The sequence below is a fragment of the Cyprinodon tularosa genome, unplaced genomic scaffold, assembly GCF_016077235.1.
Source record: "Cyprinodon tularosa strain WSP-4 unplaced genomic scaffold, ASM1607723v1 ctg318, whole genome shotgun sequence".
NCBI lineage: Eukaryota > Metazoa > Chordata > Actinopteri > Cyprinodontiformes > Cyprinodontidae > Cyprinodon > Cyprinodon tularosa.
The window spans coordinates 330,291-342,741 of record NW_024039028.1 but is presented as its reverse complement, the minus strand read 5'-3'; the positions used below and the strand labels follow the sequence as shown (position 1 = coordinate 342,741).

The following is a 12,451-nucleotide window of genomic DNA, read 5'->3' as shown; positions in this document are numbered from 1 at the left end:
CACTGTGGACAGACCTGAATATAGACAATTATTTAGTGAAATTCTGCCCTCAAGGCATTTGATTCCAAGGCGAACATTAGGGCGACTTCTTGACAAGGAATACTCTTCCATGAAGACTGCTTTGGCTGATGTAATGTCCAAACAGAGTCACCTGTGCACCACCACAGATGCCTGGTCATCAAATAATAGGAGCTTCCTCAGTGTCAGTGTCCACTGGATAGATGAGGACTCCTTGAACATCCGCTCTGGAGCATTAGCCTGCCGTAGAATTGTAGGGAGGCACACTTTTGATGTTTTGGCAGAGATGCTTGAAGCTGTTCACAGAGAATTCAACATTAAAGACAAGCTTACTCTGACAACTACCGATAACGGTTCTAACTTTATCAAAGCCTTTAGTATATTCACGGAAGTTCAGAGAAGCATCCAGGAATACAGAGCTGAGGAAGAGGAGGAGGAAGACGATGAGGATGAGGAAGATCAACCTGTCTTCATTAATCTCACAGAGATCCTGGCGGAAACACAGGAAGATTACAGCCTTCCTCCACACCAGCGCTGTGCCTGCCACTCTCTAAATCTTGTTGCCACCAGAGACATTGAACACGCATTGACCCAGTCAGAGACATTCAAGAGATTATCGAGATCAACGCTTGCCAAATGTCAGGCTCTCTGGAACAAGCAACACAGGAGCACTCAAGCCTCTGACACCATTCAAGAGAAGCTAGGATGTCAGCTGATAGTGCCCATTTTAACCAGGTGGAACTCCACTTACCATGCCATGGAGCGCTTGAATACTTGTATCCTCACAAAAGAACAAGAATTCTATGAAGTCTGTGAGAAGCTGCAGGTGGCACGATTCAAGTCAACAGAATTCACATTCATACAGGAATACGTGAAGGTAAATATGCCTAGTGTGCAAATAGTATGTGAATATGATGACAACAAGCTATCACAATAGCCTGAATTTTATAAGTGATAAATAGGGCTGGGTAATTTTGCCAAAGTCCTGAATCAATTCGATTTTGATTCATGCAGTTCTAAATCAATTAATTTTGATTTGATCTGTTTTTACAATAATGAAAGTGGTTCAACTGTGTTTCAAAATACTCATATATTTTATTTTTTCCGGTCATATTAAACACAAAGTGCAAACTTGTAAATTGGACAGTTTAAACTGGAGATGTGAACAAAACTGTCTCAAAAGTGCAAACTTGTTTGTGAAAAGTGAAAAAGTGAAGCCTCACTCGAGCAAGCAGACGTGACACAGCAGACATTCATGAGCTGCATTATCTTCTCTGCACAAACCATATTTGCAGTGTTGTCTGTAACAACTACAGGGTGTTTGCTGCTCAGCCCCCATTTGTTAATGTCTTCAGTCGACCTATTGGCTATATTTGCAGCTGTCTGGCTTGAAGTCATCTTGAGTGCTTCTTTCCTGCTCATTTGAATTTGCACGTCACACGCGTCACTATTAAACCAATCGATCTCATTTCCTAGACATCGATTTTGCTAAAATGTAAAGGAATCAATTCAAAATTGATTAAATCGATTTTTTTACCCAGCCGTAGTGATACAGTAAATAACTAAGAAGGCACTTGGAGAGCGCAGACCTCCGCCAAGGTAAAATGGGTGACTGACCCACAAATTCCACACAGTGTTATGGATCACCCCCAAAAATCAGCTGTTCTTTGTCCCAATACCCATGTTTAAGTAAAAAACATGACCGCCTTGGCGGAGGTAATAATAACATAATAAAAACAACTAAATTTTTTTACTTAAATAATTTACCTTTTTGTGATTTATGTGAATTAATATTTTTCTTTGACTGTTTTCCAAGGTTATGACGCCTTTGGCCAAGGCTCTTGACGTCTTACAGTCTGACCGAATGGGCTTCTCGGGAGTGTTGGTGCCAACCATCTCAATTCTACTTGAAAGGATGGAAGAGATGAAGAGGGAGTGCCGGCTTCATCACTGCAACCCCATGGTAGATGCGATCATCAGTGGGATTAAGAAAAGATTTGAGTACATTTTTCAAGATACCAGGTTGCTCAGAGCCTCTGCAACTCATCCGATGTTCAGACTGACCTACATCCCGAGTGACAAGAAGGCTCAAGTTGTGTCAGACCTGAAAGTAGAGGTACACCTGCTTCAAACCCAGCCTTCAGGTCACAGGCAAACAGAAGATGACAACCTAGCTGATTATGTTGATGAGGTAACGGGATACTTCCCATCACTGAGATCAGCCACAGAGCTGAATGTAGTAGACACGTACTTGCAGTCATCTGAAACTAAACTTGTAAATGCATTCCAAAGTCTGCCACTAATGAAAAAACTCTTTCTTAAGTACAATACAGGAGTCCCAGCAAGTGCAGCCTGTGAAAGACTCTTTAGCGTAGGGAAAGACATTTTCAAACCAAAGAGGAACCGCCTTTCTGATGCAACTTTTGAAAAGCTTCTTTTCTGCCGTGTGAACAAACACCTCTTGTAAGAACAATAAGGGCTGATGCATACACCGTTAGCCCCCCAGCCCCACCCTGTTCTATTCCTTATTTACTAAAACTTTGATTGGACTTCACAGAAATTTGATTGTCATTCAGTTTAGTTCATTTACTATTGTTCCAGTGATCACTCTCTGAGCCATGCTTATTAATCATTGTGTTAAATGTAAGGTTAGTTATGTTTTTTTTGTAAGCAGTTTCATTTGTTATTTGAATCCACTTGTTTATTTGAGGTCTAAAGAAGTTTTTTCAAAGACAGACCCTAAAGATGCCTTTTGTAGGGTTTGGTTGTTTACTTGTTTACAGATTGTTTACTAGTTTGTCCACTAGTATTTATTTCAGTTTTCATTTTATTATGCTGACCATAAAGCAATGTTAACACTGTTATATCATTGGCTAATCTTTAATAAATGTTTTAACCAGTGTATCAGACTCATTTTGAATTGATATTAGGTTGGTGCAACGTTAAGTAGCTTCTGATGTAGTTAAGCTACTTTTAACACATTAGTGTAACTTAGCTTGCTATATTTCTTTAGGTGGTAGCTTTGGTGTAGTGAAGCTTAATTTATTGTTGAGTAGCTGATAGCTTAGCTCACTACACTGGACAAGTAGCTTGCCCAACACTGCAAATGCATATAGGTCCAAGGCAAAAGCAACCACCAAAGGACCAATATTAACTTCTCACAGACAAACATATCTTTGCAGAACACTCTGATAGTGATGAGAGAGCATATGCTTCAGAGATGGAAAGACTTCCAGACACCCTAAAGCACAGATGTCATCATTAACTCCCTTACGTATCCTAAAATTAGTTCTACCCAAATCTTTGGGTAGTTCTGTGAAAATCCTGCACTCTCCTTGTTACTGTTGCATCCTTACAGTTTAATCCAAAAAGTTTAAAGACAAATGATGTTTTTACTTTTGTAATGTGAAACATTTGTTTTTTTAATTACTAAACAGTCACTGTTTATTTATGTCCCACTCTTCATTTGGAAAATGTTGTTTATTAAATGCTGATAGAATAGACGTTACTTATGATCCAAAATAGGTTCCCTGAAAACAACTTGCTCATAATCAAAAGGAGTCTGCAGCAATGTTTAGCTGAGATCAGTAACCTGGTAATGACTGTGAATGACATTAAACAACTCATTTTTATTCTCAAGGCATCACAGACGCTTTGCAAAGGTCCCCAGAGGTTTTGACATATTCACAGATGACCTTTGCCATCAATTACTGACATAGTCAGTAACTGCAAATGCTGCACATTTAGATCTGGTGTAAAAACTGATGAGCGAGGAGTAAGAATCCTGTAAGTTAGGAGAACAAAGTCTTTTAGAGGTGTTAAATTACACTGAAGTTCAAGATTACCTTGAGAAAGCTATTTGTATCAGGTGTTTATCTCCATAATTTTCAGTTTTTTATTATTAACTGTTTTGATAGCTGGTTTGCAAGATTGTTTTAAAAATTTCACTTAGCATCACATTCTGGTCCTAAATGAGATTACACAACCATTCCATCATTAGAAAGGCTACAGCTGTCTTGACTGTTATTCACTTATTTTGATCTGTGGCTCTCTTTAGTGATGGTGGTCTAATAAATCTCCTCAGATTCCAGGGTTGTAAATAAGTGCTTATCTGGTTTCTCTGATAATCTTTTTTCCCCTTAGTGCTGGAGCAAAGCACTGTAGGATACAGAAAAAATGGAATGACAAATAATATTTCCTTTAAAGTAAATATTTTTACCATAATTTAGATACACAACACACTTACTGCAAAAGGTGTTGGTTCATTATATTCTCACATACCTGTAAGATGTCATCTCATCAACATATTAAGTGCTGTAAAAACATGTTTTCTCTCCATTTACATTATTCTATGGTCTTCTTTCAAACCATCACTGAAGAAAATGTCTCTGAAAAAAAAAAAAAAACTGAAAAAATCATAAATATTTAGATTGAATGAATTCAAGAAATTAACAATTCAATTCAGTTTGTTTATAAAGCATCAAGTTCACAAGGCATGTGACAAGGCAAGTCACTTTATAATTCAACCGGATCATACAGTCAAATTGATTCAAAGTTTTCTATCTAAGGAAAACCAGTTGATTGCATTGACTCATTTACTCAAAAGCAAGCCCTCACACCAAGCATGCTTGTAGCAACAGTGGAGAGGAAAACTCAATTTTAACAGGAAGAAACCTCCAGCAGAACCAGGCTCAGTGTGATCAGCCATCTGCCAACGCCTACTGGGGTTCAAGGAGACAGAAGCAGGCATACAGAAAGAAGCTGTTCCTGTCTGAATGGTTTGCCTGAACTGTCTTTGGACTCACCGACCTCTGAGCCTGCCTGTTCCTGTTCTGATCTGTTTGCCTGATCTAGCTTCAGACTCTTAGACCTCTGAGCCTGCTTTTTCCTGTTCTGATATGTTAGCCTGACCTGGCTCCAGACTCCTGGACCTCTGAGCCTGCCTGTTCTGAAGTATTTACCTGACCTGCCTTGGGCCTCCTGCATGTTCTCTGGGGCTGCAACATCTGGGACACTCTGGGCCACACCCACCGCATCTTGTTGGCAGCCCACTGGCTGGATCCTACCTCCTTCTCTGGCTGTGGACTGAACTTGTAAACCAGGTTAGTGACTCACGTTCATAATCTTCTTCTGTTAAATTTACGTGGTCACAAACCTGTATTTCCTCTTTTCAGAGTATCCTGCCTCAGACATCCTAGCAGCTTTTACCACAGATCCATTTGTTTGTAAATAAACACTTTTTGAATAATTCCACTGTCTGTCTTGCCTGAATACTGGGTCCTTCTGATCTGTATCTTGACACAGCCAGGCAGACAAGCTCTGAGCCAGCTCCTATGTCAGAGGATGAAGAGAGCACATCCAGTTAGTCACAGTCAGAGAAACAGGACTACACTGAAAAACAGGCCAAGCTCCAACTTCTATAAACAAAGGTGTTGATGACACCTCTAGGATGGATACACAGCCAGAGAGGTGGAGGTACTATGATGAGAAGCAACAGAGAGAGCAAAAAGTTTGAGGATGAATAAACAAATACTGCAGAATTAGAAAATAACCCGGACCACTCAAACTATAAGCTTTATAAAAAGAGGAACATTTTAAGCCTTGCCTTAAAAGTAAAGAGGCTTTCTGCCTTAAAAAATAAAACTGGTATTTGGTTCAATAGGAGAGGAGCCTGACAACCAAAAGATCTCCTAACTAAACCTGCAAATTCAGAGCAAAGTGCTCTGTTAGGTACAAGCATACCAGAAACAAGAATAGAGATGAAACCAAATGATTGTAGGGACATGAATGTTTGGTAAGACGGATTCCTTCAAGGTCAACAACACAATACAAGTGTCTCTTCTCTGTTGCTACATGCACAACCTAGAAACTTGAGATACAACTCAGTGACTCTACCAAAACATTACTTGAATTGACTTTATGGAATAGCTTCGGGACTAAAGTGAAATACAATGTAATTCCTTATTAACAAATGCAGAAAACATGAAAAGCAGCAAACCCTCTCACCAAAGCCTAACCTAACAAAATAATAGCAACGGCCTATCAACATAAAATTTGGGAGGTCCTTAACTATCATGAAATCATGGCAGGCCTCACTTTTCTTTTTGCAAAGTCCCAAGACATAAACATGTTCAGACCAAAAACAAAAACAAACAAACACCAAAACAAGTGTAGAAAAGGATTCTGCTCTTAACTTTTATTTGGCACTTTATAACCTCCAAGAATAAAATTGCAATTTTTAATGGTTTTTTAATATTTAGAACTTAATAGTTTTATAAGGAAAGAGATTGTAAGCGTTTCCTAATTTTTAAGTAGATGTTAAGGACGATAGATTAAAAACAGTATCCCAAATAATGAATATCTTTCAGATCATCATTCAGTTCATTGTCTTAAAAATGGAGCGTAGCACACCTGTAAAGCTATCAAGACATGGTCTGCACCATAAATTAGAGACTAGCAAGTGTCTGATTGCAGCTCAGGAAACAGCACAGTTTTGCAGCATAGACTTGATGAGTTATTGATGAGAATAAGACTATTTGACATGTGTTGCATCTTTGGCCTCATTGTAAGAGTGGCAGGAAGAGAGGCTGAAAGAAAGCCAGCCCTGCCGATCCAAAATGGCACATTTAAGCCAACAGCTCCATGTGTGGCAGAAAATCAACAAGTTTATGATTTTTGAGTGTTTTAGATTTTGGTTTAAAGATGTGCTTTGATTACTTTTCTGTTGATTATTGCTAGAAACATGAACCCATCTTAATTAGTTTCTTAATTCTTTTGTTTGTTCCATTTTGCATTTATTTTTTTTCTCCTTTCAACATGGTATTTTTTTCTTTCTTTTTTATAGTTTAGCTTCCTCTTTGTTAGCTGTCCATCCACCCTCTGTCTGCCTGTTTGCTCTCATCAGGTCTTTCTAATATCCTTATTAACTTATCTATGTGTATTAATTTTACGTCCTTACCCCAGTATAAAAAAATCCCTGCTTTTTATTGATGTTTGTTATTTGCCACCTTGACTCTGTCCTCTGTCTACTCCATATCCTGTTCAGATTTTCCAGTTCTGTAGGTTTTCATGTTTTATGATTAAGTACTTCCTCATGCTCACTTCATATTACCCTAAACAAAATAAAAAAGTCTTATTAGTGTGCTTTTCTTTACCTAAAACAGGGAAACTGGTAAATGTTGATGTGAAAATGGATTAAATAAACCACAATTGTTAAGTGAAGGCTTCAGACCAAAGTATTTAATTTGCTGTAATGTCCACATCTAATTGAGTTGGCAGTATTATGTACACTATAGATGTACATGTCTAAACAAGCAGATATCCCCAAAAAGTTTGCAAATGCAGCCAAACATAGGCTCAATACAAATGCAGATCACAGCTTTTATATTTTTACATTTTAAATGTAAAAACCTTCATATTTTTTTTCCTTCACTTACCTGTGCTCCTGATGCTTTGTCACATGAAATGACAATATAATACAATGTAGCTTTTACATTTAAGATAGGACACTTTGTGTATACACTTGTTGTATACACAGTGTTTGCTATACACCAAGATAAAGGATACAAAGCTTGTTAGAAACAATCCACCATTTAATCTGGTCCCTAAGTTCAACTGTTCAAGAACTAGGACAGAGCTACTAAGTGTGTAATCGTAATCCACCTACAATATAAGACATATTGGGAAATATCCAACAGAAATTTTCAAGACTGATACATAAAAATAGACAAAGAAGTGATGTAGAGGTTTATTTCTATTTCCATCTGGAAACAAGTTTGATTAAACCTGTCTCTACATACAAACTTCCATCAGCCCCTTAAACCCAATAAACAGAAGTTAACGTGCAGTATTTCTCTCTCCATCCTCCACTGTCTATTTGTTTTTCTGTTGAAGTGTAACTAATTATTTCCAGCCATAAAACCAACCACTAACACAAACACATTCACCTGACAAGTGAAACCAGACACACCTTTCTCCACAGGCGAGAGAATGGAGAGTTTCCAAGACGCCAGTCATTCCTGAGAACCTATTCATTTTCTCAACATCTCCCCGGATTCAACAGCAGGGTGTGTGCAGAGACAACAGCCTTCTAGTCCCATCACAACAAAGACAACAACGTACATCCAAACCAAAGAGCCTTGCCTTCGGTTTGTATTATGGACACATCTCATCAAGGCGAAACTGGAATCCACAGGAAAAAGGATTGAAAAAGAAGCTTTTGTTTGATTAATGCTGCTGTTTTGTATAGTTTGGTGTGGCCCGTTGCTCATGTTTTGGTGTCTCAGAGTAAGCATGCTTCATTACAGCTGTGCAACTATCTTCTAGGTTACCGATGGCAGTCTAAGCACAAACATATAGTTTTTTTTTATCATGTGACTATCAAGCAAAACAGACACATTTGAACCAAAATTCTCAAATGCTTTAATTAAACTGGTGTCATTAACACATGTAAGTGACATGTTCAAATTCCATCCTGTCTTTGTCCTTCTAAATCATTACGTAAACTTAGGCCATGCATAAAGAAGAAAACCTAACGTAGCTGTGTTCAGTTTTGTAGGTGTGTAGTTTTTTTTTTTACAATAAAAGGCACTCTGAGTAGCTTGTATCTCAGTAGCAGCTGTCCAGCAGTCCAGGTGGTTGCAGTGACCTCTTCACTCCAACATGGCACACTTAACCCACACCTTCAGGTTTACTGCATGGCCATAAATGAAAGATAACACAAACCTCTCCTAAATCAAAGGGTTGAGTTGATTTAGCCAGTCAACTGGCTGACTCCTCCAATTGGTGAGTTTCTACACTTTTGGTTTGGTCCGGTGTCTTACAGAGAAATGTTCATGATTACTCATGGTGACTGTTACACTTCCATCACAATGGTTGTCCTTTCCTACTGTACATAGTTGAAGGAGGCTATGATGCTTTAAATTGGATCTATTATGTTTTCTTTTAAACATGATAGCTATATTGGCTATATAAAACATGGTCATTAATTTCTTTTAACGCAATTCCTCACAATATGGATACTCACCTCCTCAGTTCTACCTATTTTGAGCTTGTTCATAGTTAGCTGTTTTAAGGCTCTTTCAATTTTATGAAAATAAAGCTGAACTGCTGGCCATGCCTCCCAGATCATTGGGATCCGTGCAAGTGTTCGTACAAAACAAATTTCTCGTTAGTAAATGTTGCATTTACCTTTTTTCTTTTATCTTCCCTATTGCACAAACTAATTTTAATGAGTGCTCCAGAAGTCTTGTACAATCAATCAGCTGTTATTGAAACCTAGTTTTTCATTAAATTATTATATTAGTTGTTACTTGGAAGCAATTGTTATTTTATTAGGCTACATCTAGGGCTGGGTATTGTTCAAAAATTTTCGGTTCCGGTACCAATACCGATACCTTCACTTCGATACCGGTTCCTGAACGATACTTTTTTCGATACCAGTTTTATAATATCAATTCGAAGAAAAAGAAAATTATACAACATAAAAAATTACAAATCTTGAGTTTTATTTTAAGCTCTGATTTTTCCATTTACATTTTTCCTCTTACATAAAAAAAAAAAAAATCAGTGTCTAATATTCACTGTTACATTATGAGGACCTTTTTACTTAGCAGTTTTCCTTTAGAAAAATTACCATGTCTGACAAACAAGCCCGTTGAATGGGATCCTACTGACAGCGCACCGCTGGTATGTGGGGGTCTGAGCGGCTCCGACAGAAATATTGGAAGGCAGGATGAACTGACTGCACTGATTAAGTTTTCAGGTGGATTTTCCCACTTAAAAACATAATAAAACTACTTTATTCCCACTGATCACAGCAAATATAGCTGCAAGGCAAAGAAAGGATAGAGTAGCTCCGCCCAACGCGCGTCAGAGCCACTTTTCGACAGCGCAGCCAGAGCAGCAAAGCTTCTTCAGCCGCGCGTCAGAAGCTGGTACAAGCAGCAAAAAAGGAGCATCAGACGTGATTCTGCTGCTCCTGCTGCGTCCAGTTTGAAAGCAGCATTCTCCAAGAGTGTCTCTCATTATTCACTTCGCTCTGGCTTTGCTCTGCCCACGGGCTGCTGAGAGGAGGATGGTCGCGCTGGCTGCAGTCCGCTCTTCTTGCAGTCAAACACTGAGCAACTTTCTGCTCTTAAATTGTTTCCGTGCACGATGTATTGCATTGCGCACTATTGGCATCAGTCTTAATAAAGTGAAGCCGCACTTTTGACCTGGGGGGCATTTTAAAGGGGTTCTACGACGCTCACAACGAGTTCACAACAGATACACATGAACCCTGGCTGTAGGCGGGACCACCTGTGTATTTTTCCTGGATGACGCAATCACGTTAAGTGTTACAGCCAATCACCGAAACTTGGTACCGAAAGACGAGGCATGTTTCGATACTCTGTAGAACCGAAGCATTTTGGTCGGTACCATAAAAGAACCGAAGTTCGGTACCCAGCCCTAGCTACATCATTATATGTTATGCAACTCCAAAATTATAAATCACATTTCTATTCACTGATGACACAACTATCGGTCACTACGCCTGCAGCTGGCATTTTGTTATCCAGGGAGCACTGATTTAATTTGCTTTTACTTCTTAAAAAAGGAAGAACAGTCAGTGAGCTCTATGTGGGATAAAGCTGCTATTGAAAAAACATCTGGAACAAAAAATGGATGGAGAGATAAGAAATGAGTTTCATCAACATGTTGCTGTTTGAAGCTATGCATTCAGTTCACTTCATGGTGCAGTGCCTTGGCTTTAGTATTACATCAAATGTAGCATTCATAAAATTAGTTTCATCATTGAAATTTAATGTTTATGTATAAGAGGGATGGAGAATGTGATGAAGGGATGATAGATGTGGTCTGGAGATGTACAGAACAGATGTGCATGTGTATCAAAAGAAGATTTTGCAGAATGCTTTGTCTTGTTGGTTGATGGTGAACGCATTTTAAGCATTTACATCTTATGTTGCACCTCTTTCCTCCACCAGTAGTGTTAATCGTTTTCAAAGTATTTTTATAGTTATTATTTTCTTCTTATTAGAACTGTTACAGTGCAACCTTGTCTTTTAAAGCTTTTGTTATTTTCCACCCCTACTTGGCTTTTACTGGTCCTTTAATTTTGCTGCTCAGCTTTCAGTCAACAGAACCTGGAATCTGAACCAGTCAAGTTTTTCCTCTTTGTTTTTGATACCCTTTTTTGTGAAAGAACACAATCTGTCAAGTGTTGGAAGTTGTACCCTTGCATGGCCTTATTAGGGTGGTAATTATTCAGATTTACATCTTGGCAATGCTCGTTCACTTAAACACAGGTGGACTGCATCAGGTCTACAAGGGGCTATTTAGGAAGTTATTTTAGGTTAAAAATGTTTGTTGAATCTGATGTGGCGCACAAATAATAACTCATGGTAAGAGAAAAAGGAAGATAAGTTTATGACAAGAATATTACATATTTTTGCATAAGTGCCAATGTTTACACTTATATCTTATACACATGAAAATGTCAGCAAACAGATGCACAGTGGATCTAACCATAGACCTGTCACACTTACTCTGAGCCAGAAGAAGTGGAGCCTACTGTACAACCAGCGAGACAGCTTCCAGTTTCTGTAAGTAACAGGGTTATGTCCCCTATTTTAACCTTTGGGTTGTGCTAAATGACAAATCATGCTTAAAATGGACAACAAAAAGAAACAAACAAGACTAATTAAGACATCTCTGTCAATTACCTATTTGCAATGAAAAATAAGACAAGACTTTATGTCAGTTAAAATCTTTTAGCAAACAAACAAACAAAAAAAACATTTGTATTTATTTGTAGCCATTTTATTTTTGCATACAGCGGTTACACCAGCAAACCAAATGTGCTCCTTCTTGCCAGTAAACAAATGGATACTTTTTTTTGTTTTTTGTTTCAAGAAGCAATAAGGACCCAATATGTAAATCATGCTTTATGGATTCCTTTTATGCTAACACAACAGAATCGGTTTGCTATATTTTAAATACTGTAACATTGATACTTCGATAAAAAATTAGGTGAGGCTGCCACACAATTATTGTTTCTAATAGTTAGAATAAATTTGTGAAATGGTGCAGCTCTCACTGTATACCAATGCCATTGCTACATTTACACAATTGTTACCTAAACATCACATTTTACGACACCGTGAGGCACTGTGAGGCAGAATACCACAGTGGAAGTACAGTAATCTGACAAAAAAAGCAACACAAAGCAACTTCAGAAAGAGAAACCAGCATAGAAGAACCATGCAAAGCAGAGCAGCCACATCTGGGGACAAAGTAAGGAGACTGAAAGGATTTCAAATGCTTAATGAGGGGCATCAGAACCATATGTGATTTATGAAGAACAAATGAACTCAGAGGAAGCTGAACAGAGGATCAAACAAACCCAAAGATTGAAAGTGTAAGAAAAATCTAA

General features: G+C 38.2%; 1 protein-coding gene across 1 annotated transcript; it reads left to right on the top strand.

Moving 5' to 3' along the window:
- Window positions 1–304: 304 nt before the first annotated feature.
- On the top strand, window positions 305–5,107 carry LOC119788482. Its single transcript, XM_038292839.1, has 3 exons — window positions 305–895; window positions 1,835–2,265; window positions 4,924–5,107. Exons 1-3 carry the CDS (start codon window positions 305–307, stop codon window positions 5,105–5,107), a joined length of 1,206 nt encoding a protein of 401 aa, XP_038148767.1.
- Window positions 5,108–12,451: the final 7,344 nt, after the last annotated feature.

Coding starts and splice junctions, on each gene's coding strand:
- LOC119788482 (XM_038292839.1), top strand. CDS start 305: ATGCTTGAAGCTGTTCACAGAGAATTCAACATTAAAGACAAGCTTACT. Junction 896..1,834: donor TCATACAGGAATACGTGAAG/GTAAATATGCCT, acceptor CTGTTTTCCAAG/GTTATGACGCCTTTGGCCAA. Junction 2,266..4,923: donor GAGCTGAATGTAGTAGACAC/GTACTTGCAGTC, acceptor CTGATATGTTAG/CCTGACCTGGCTCCAGACTC.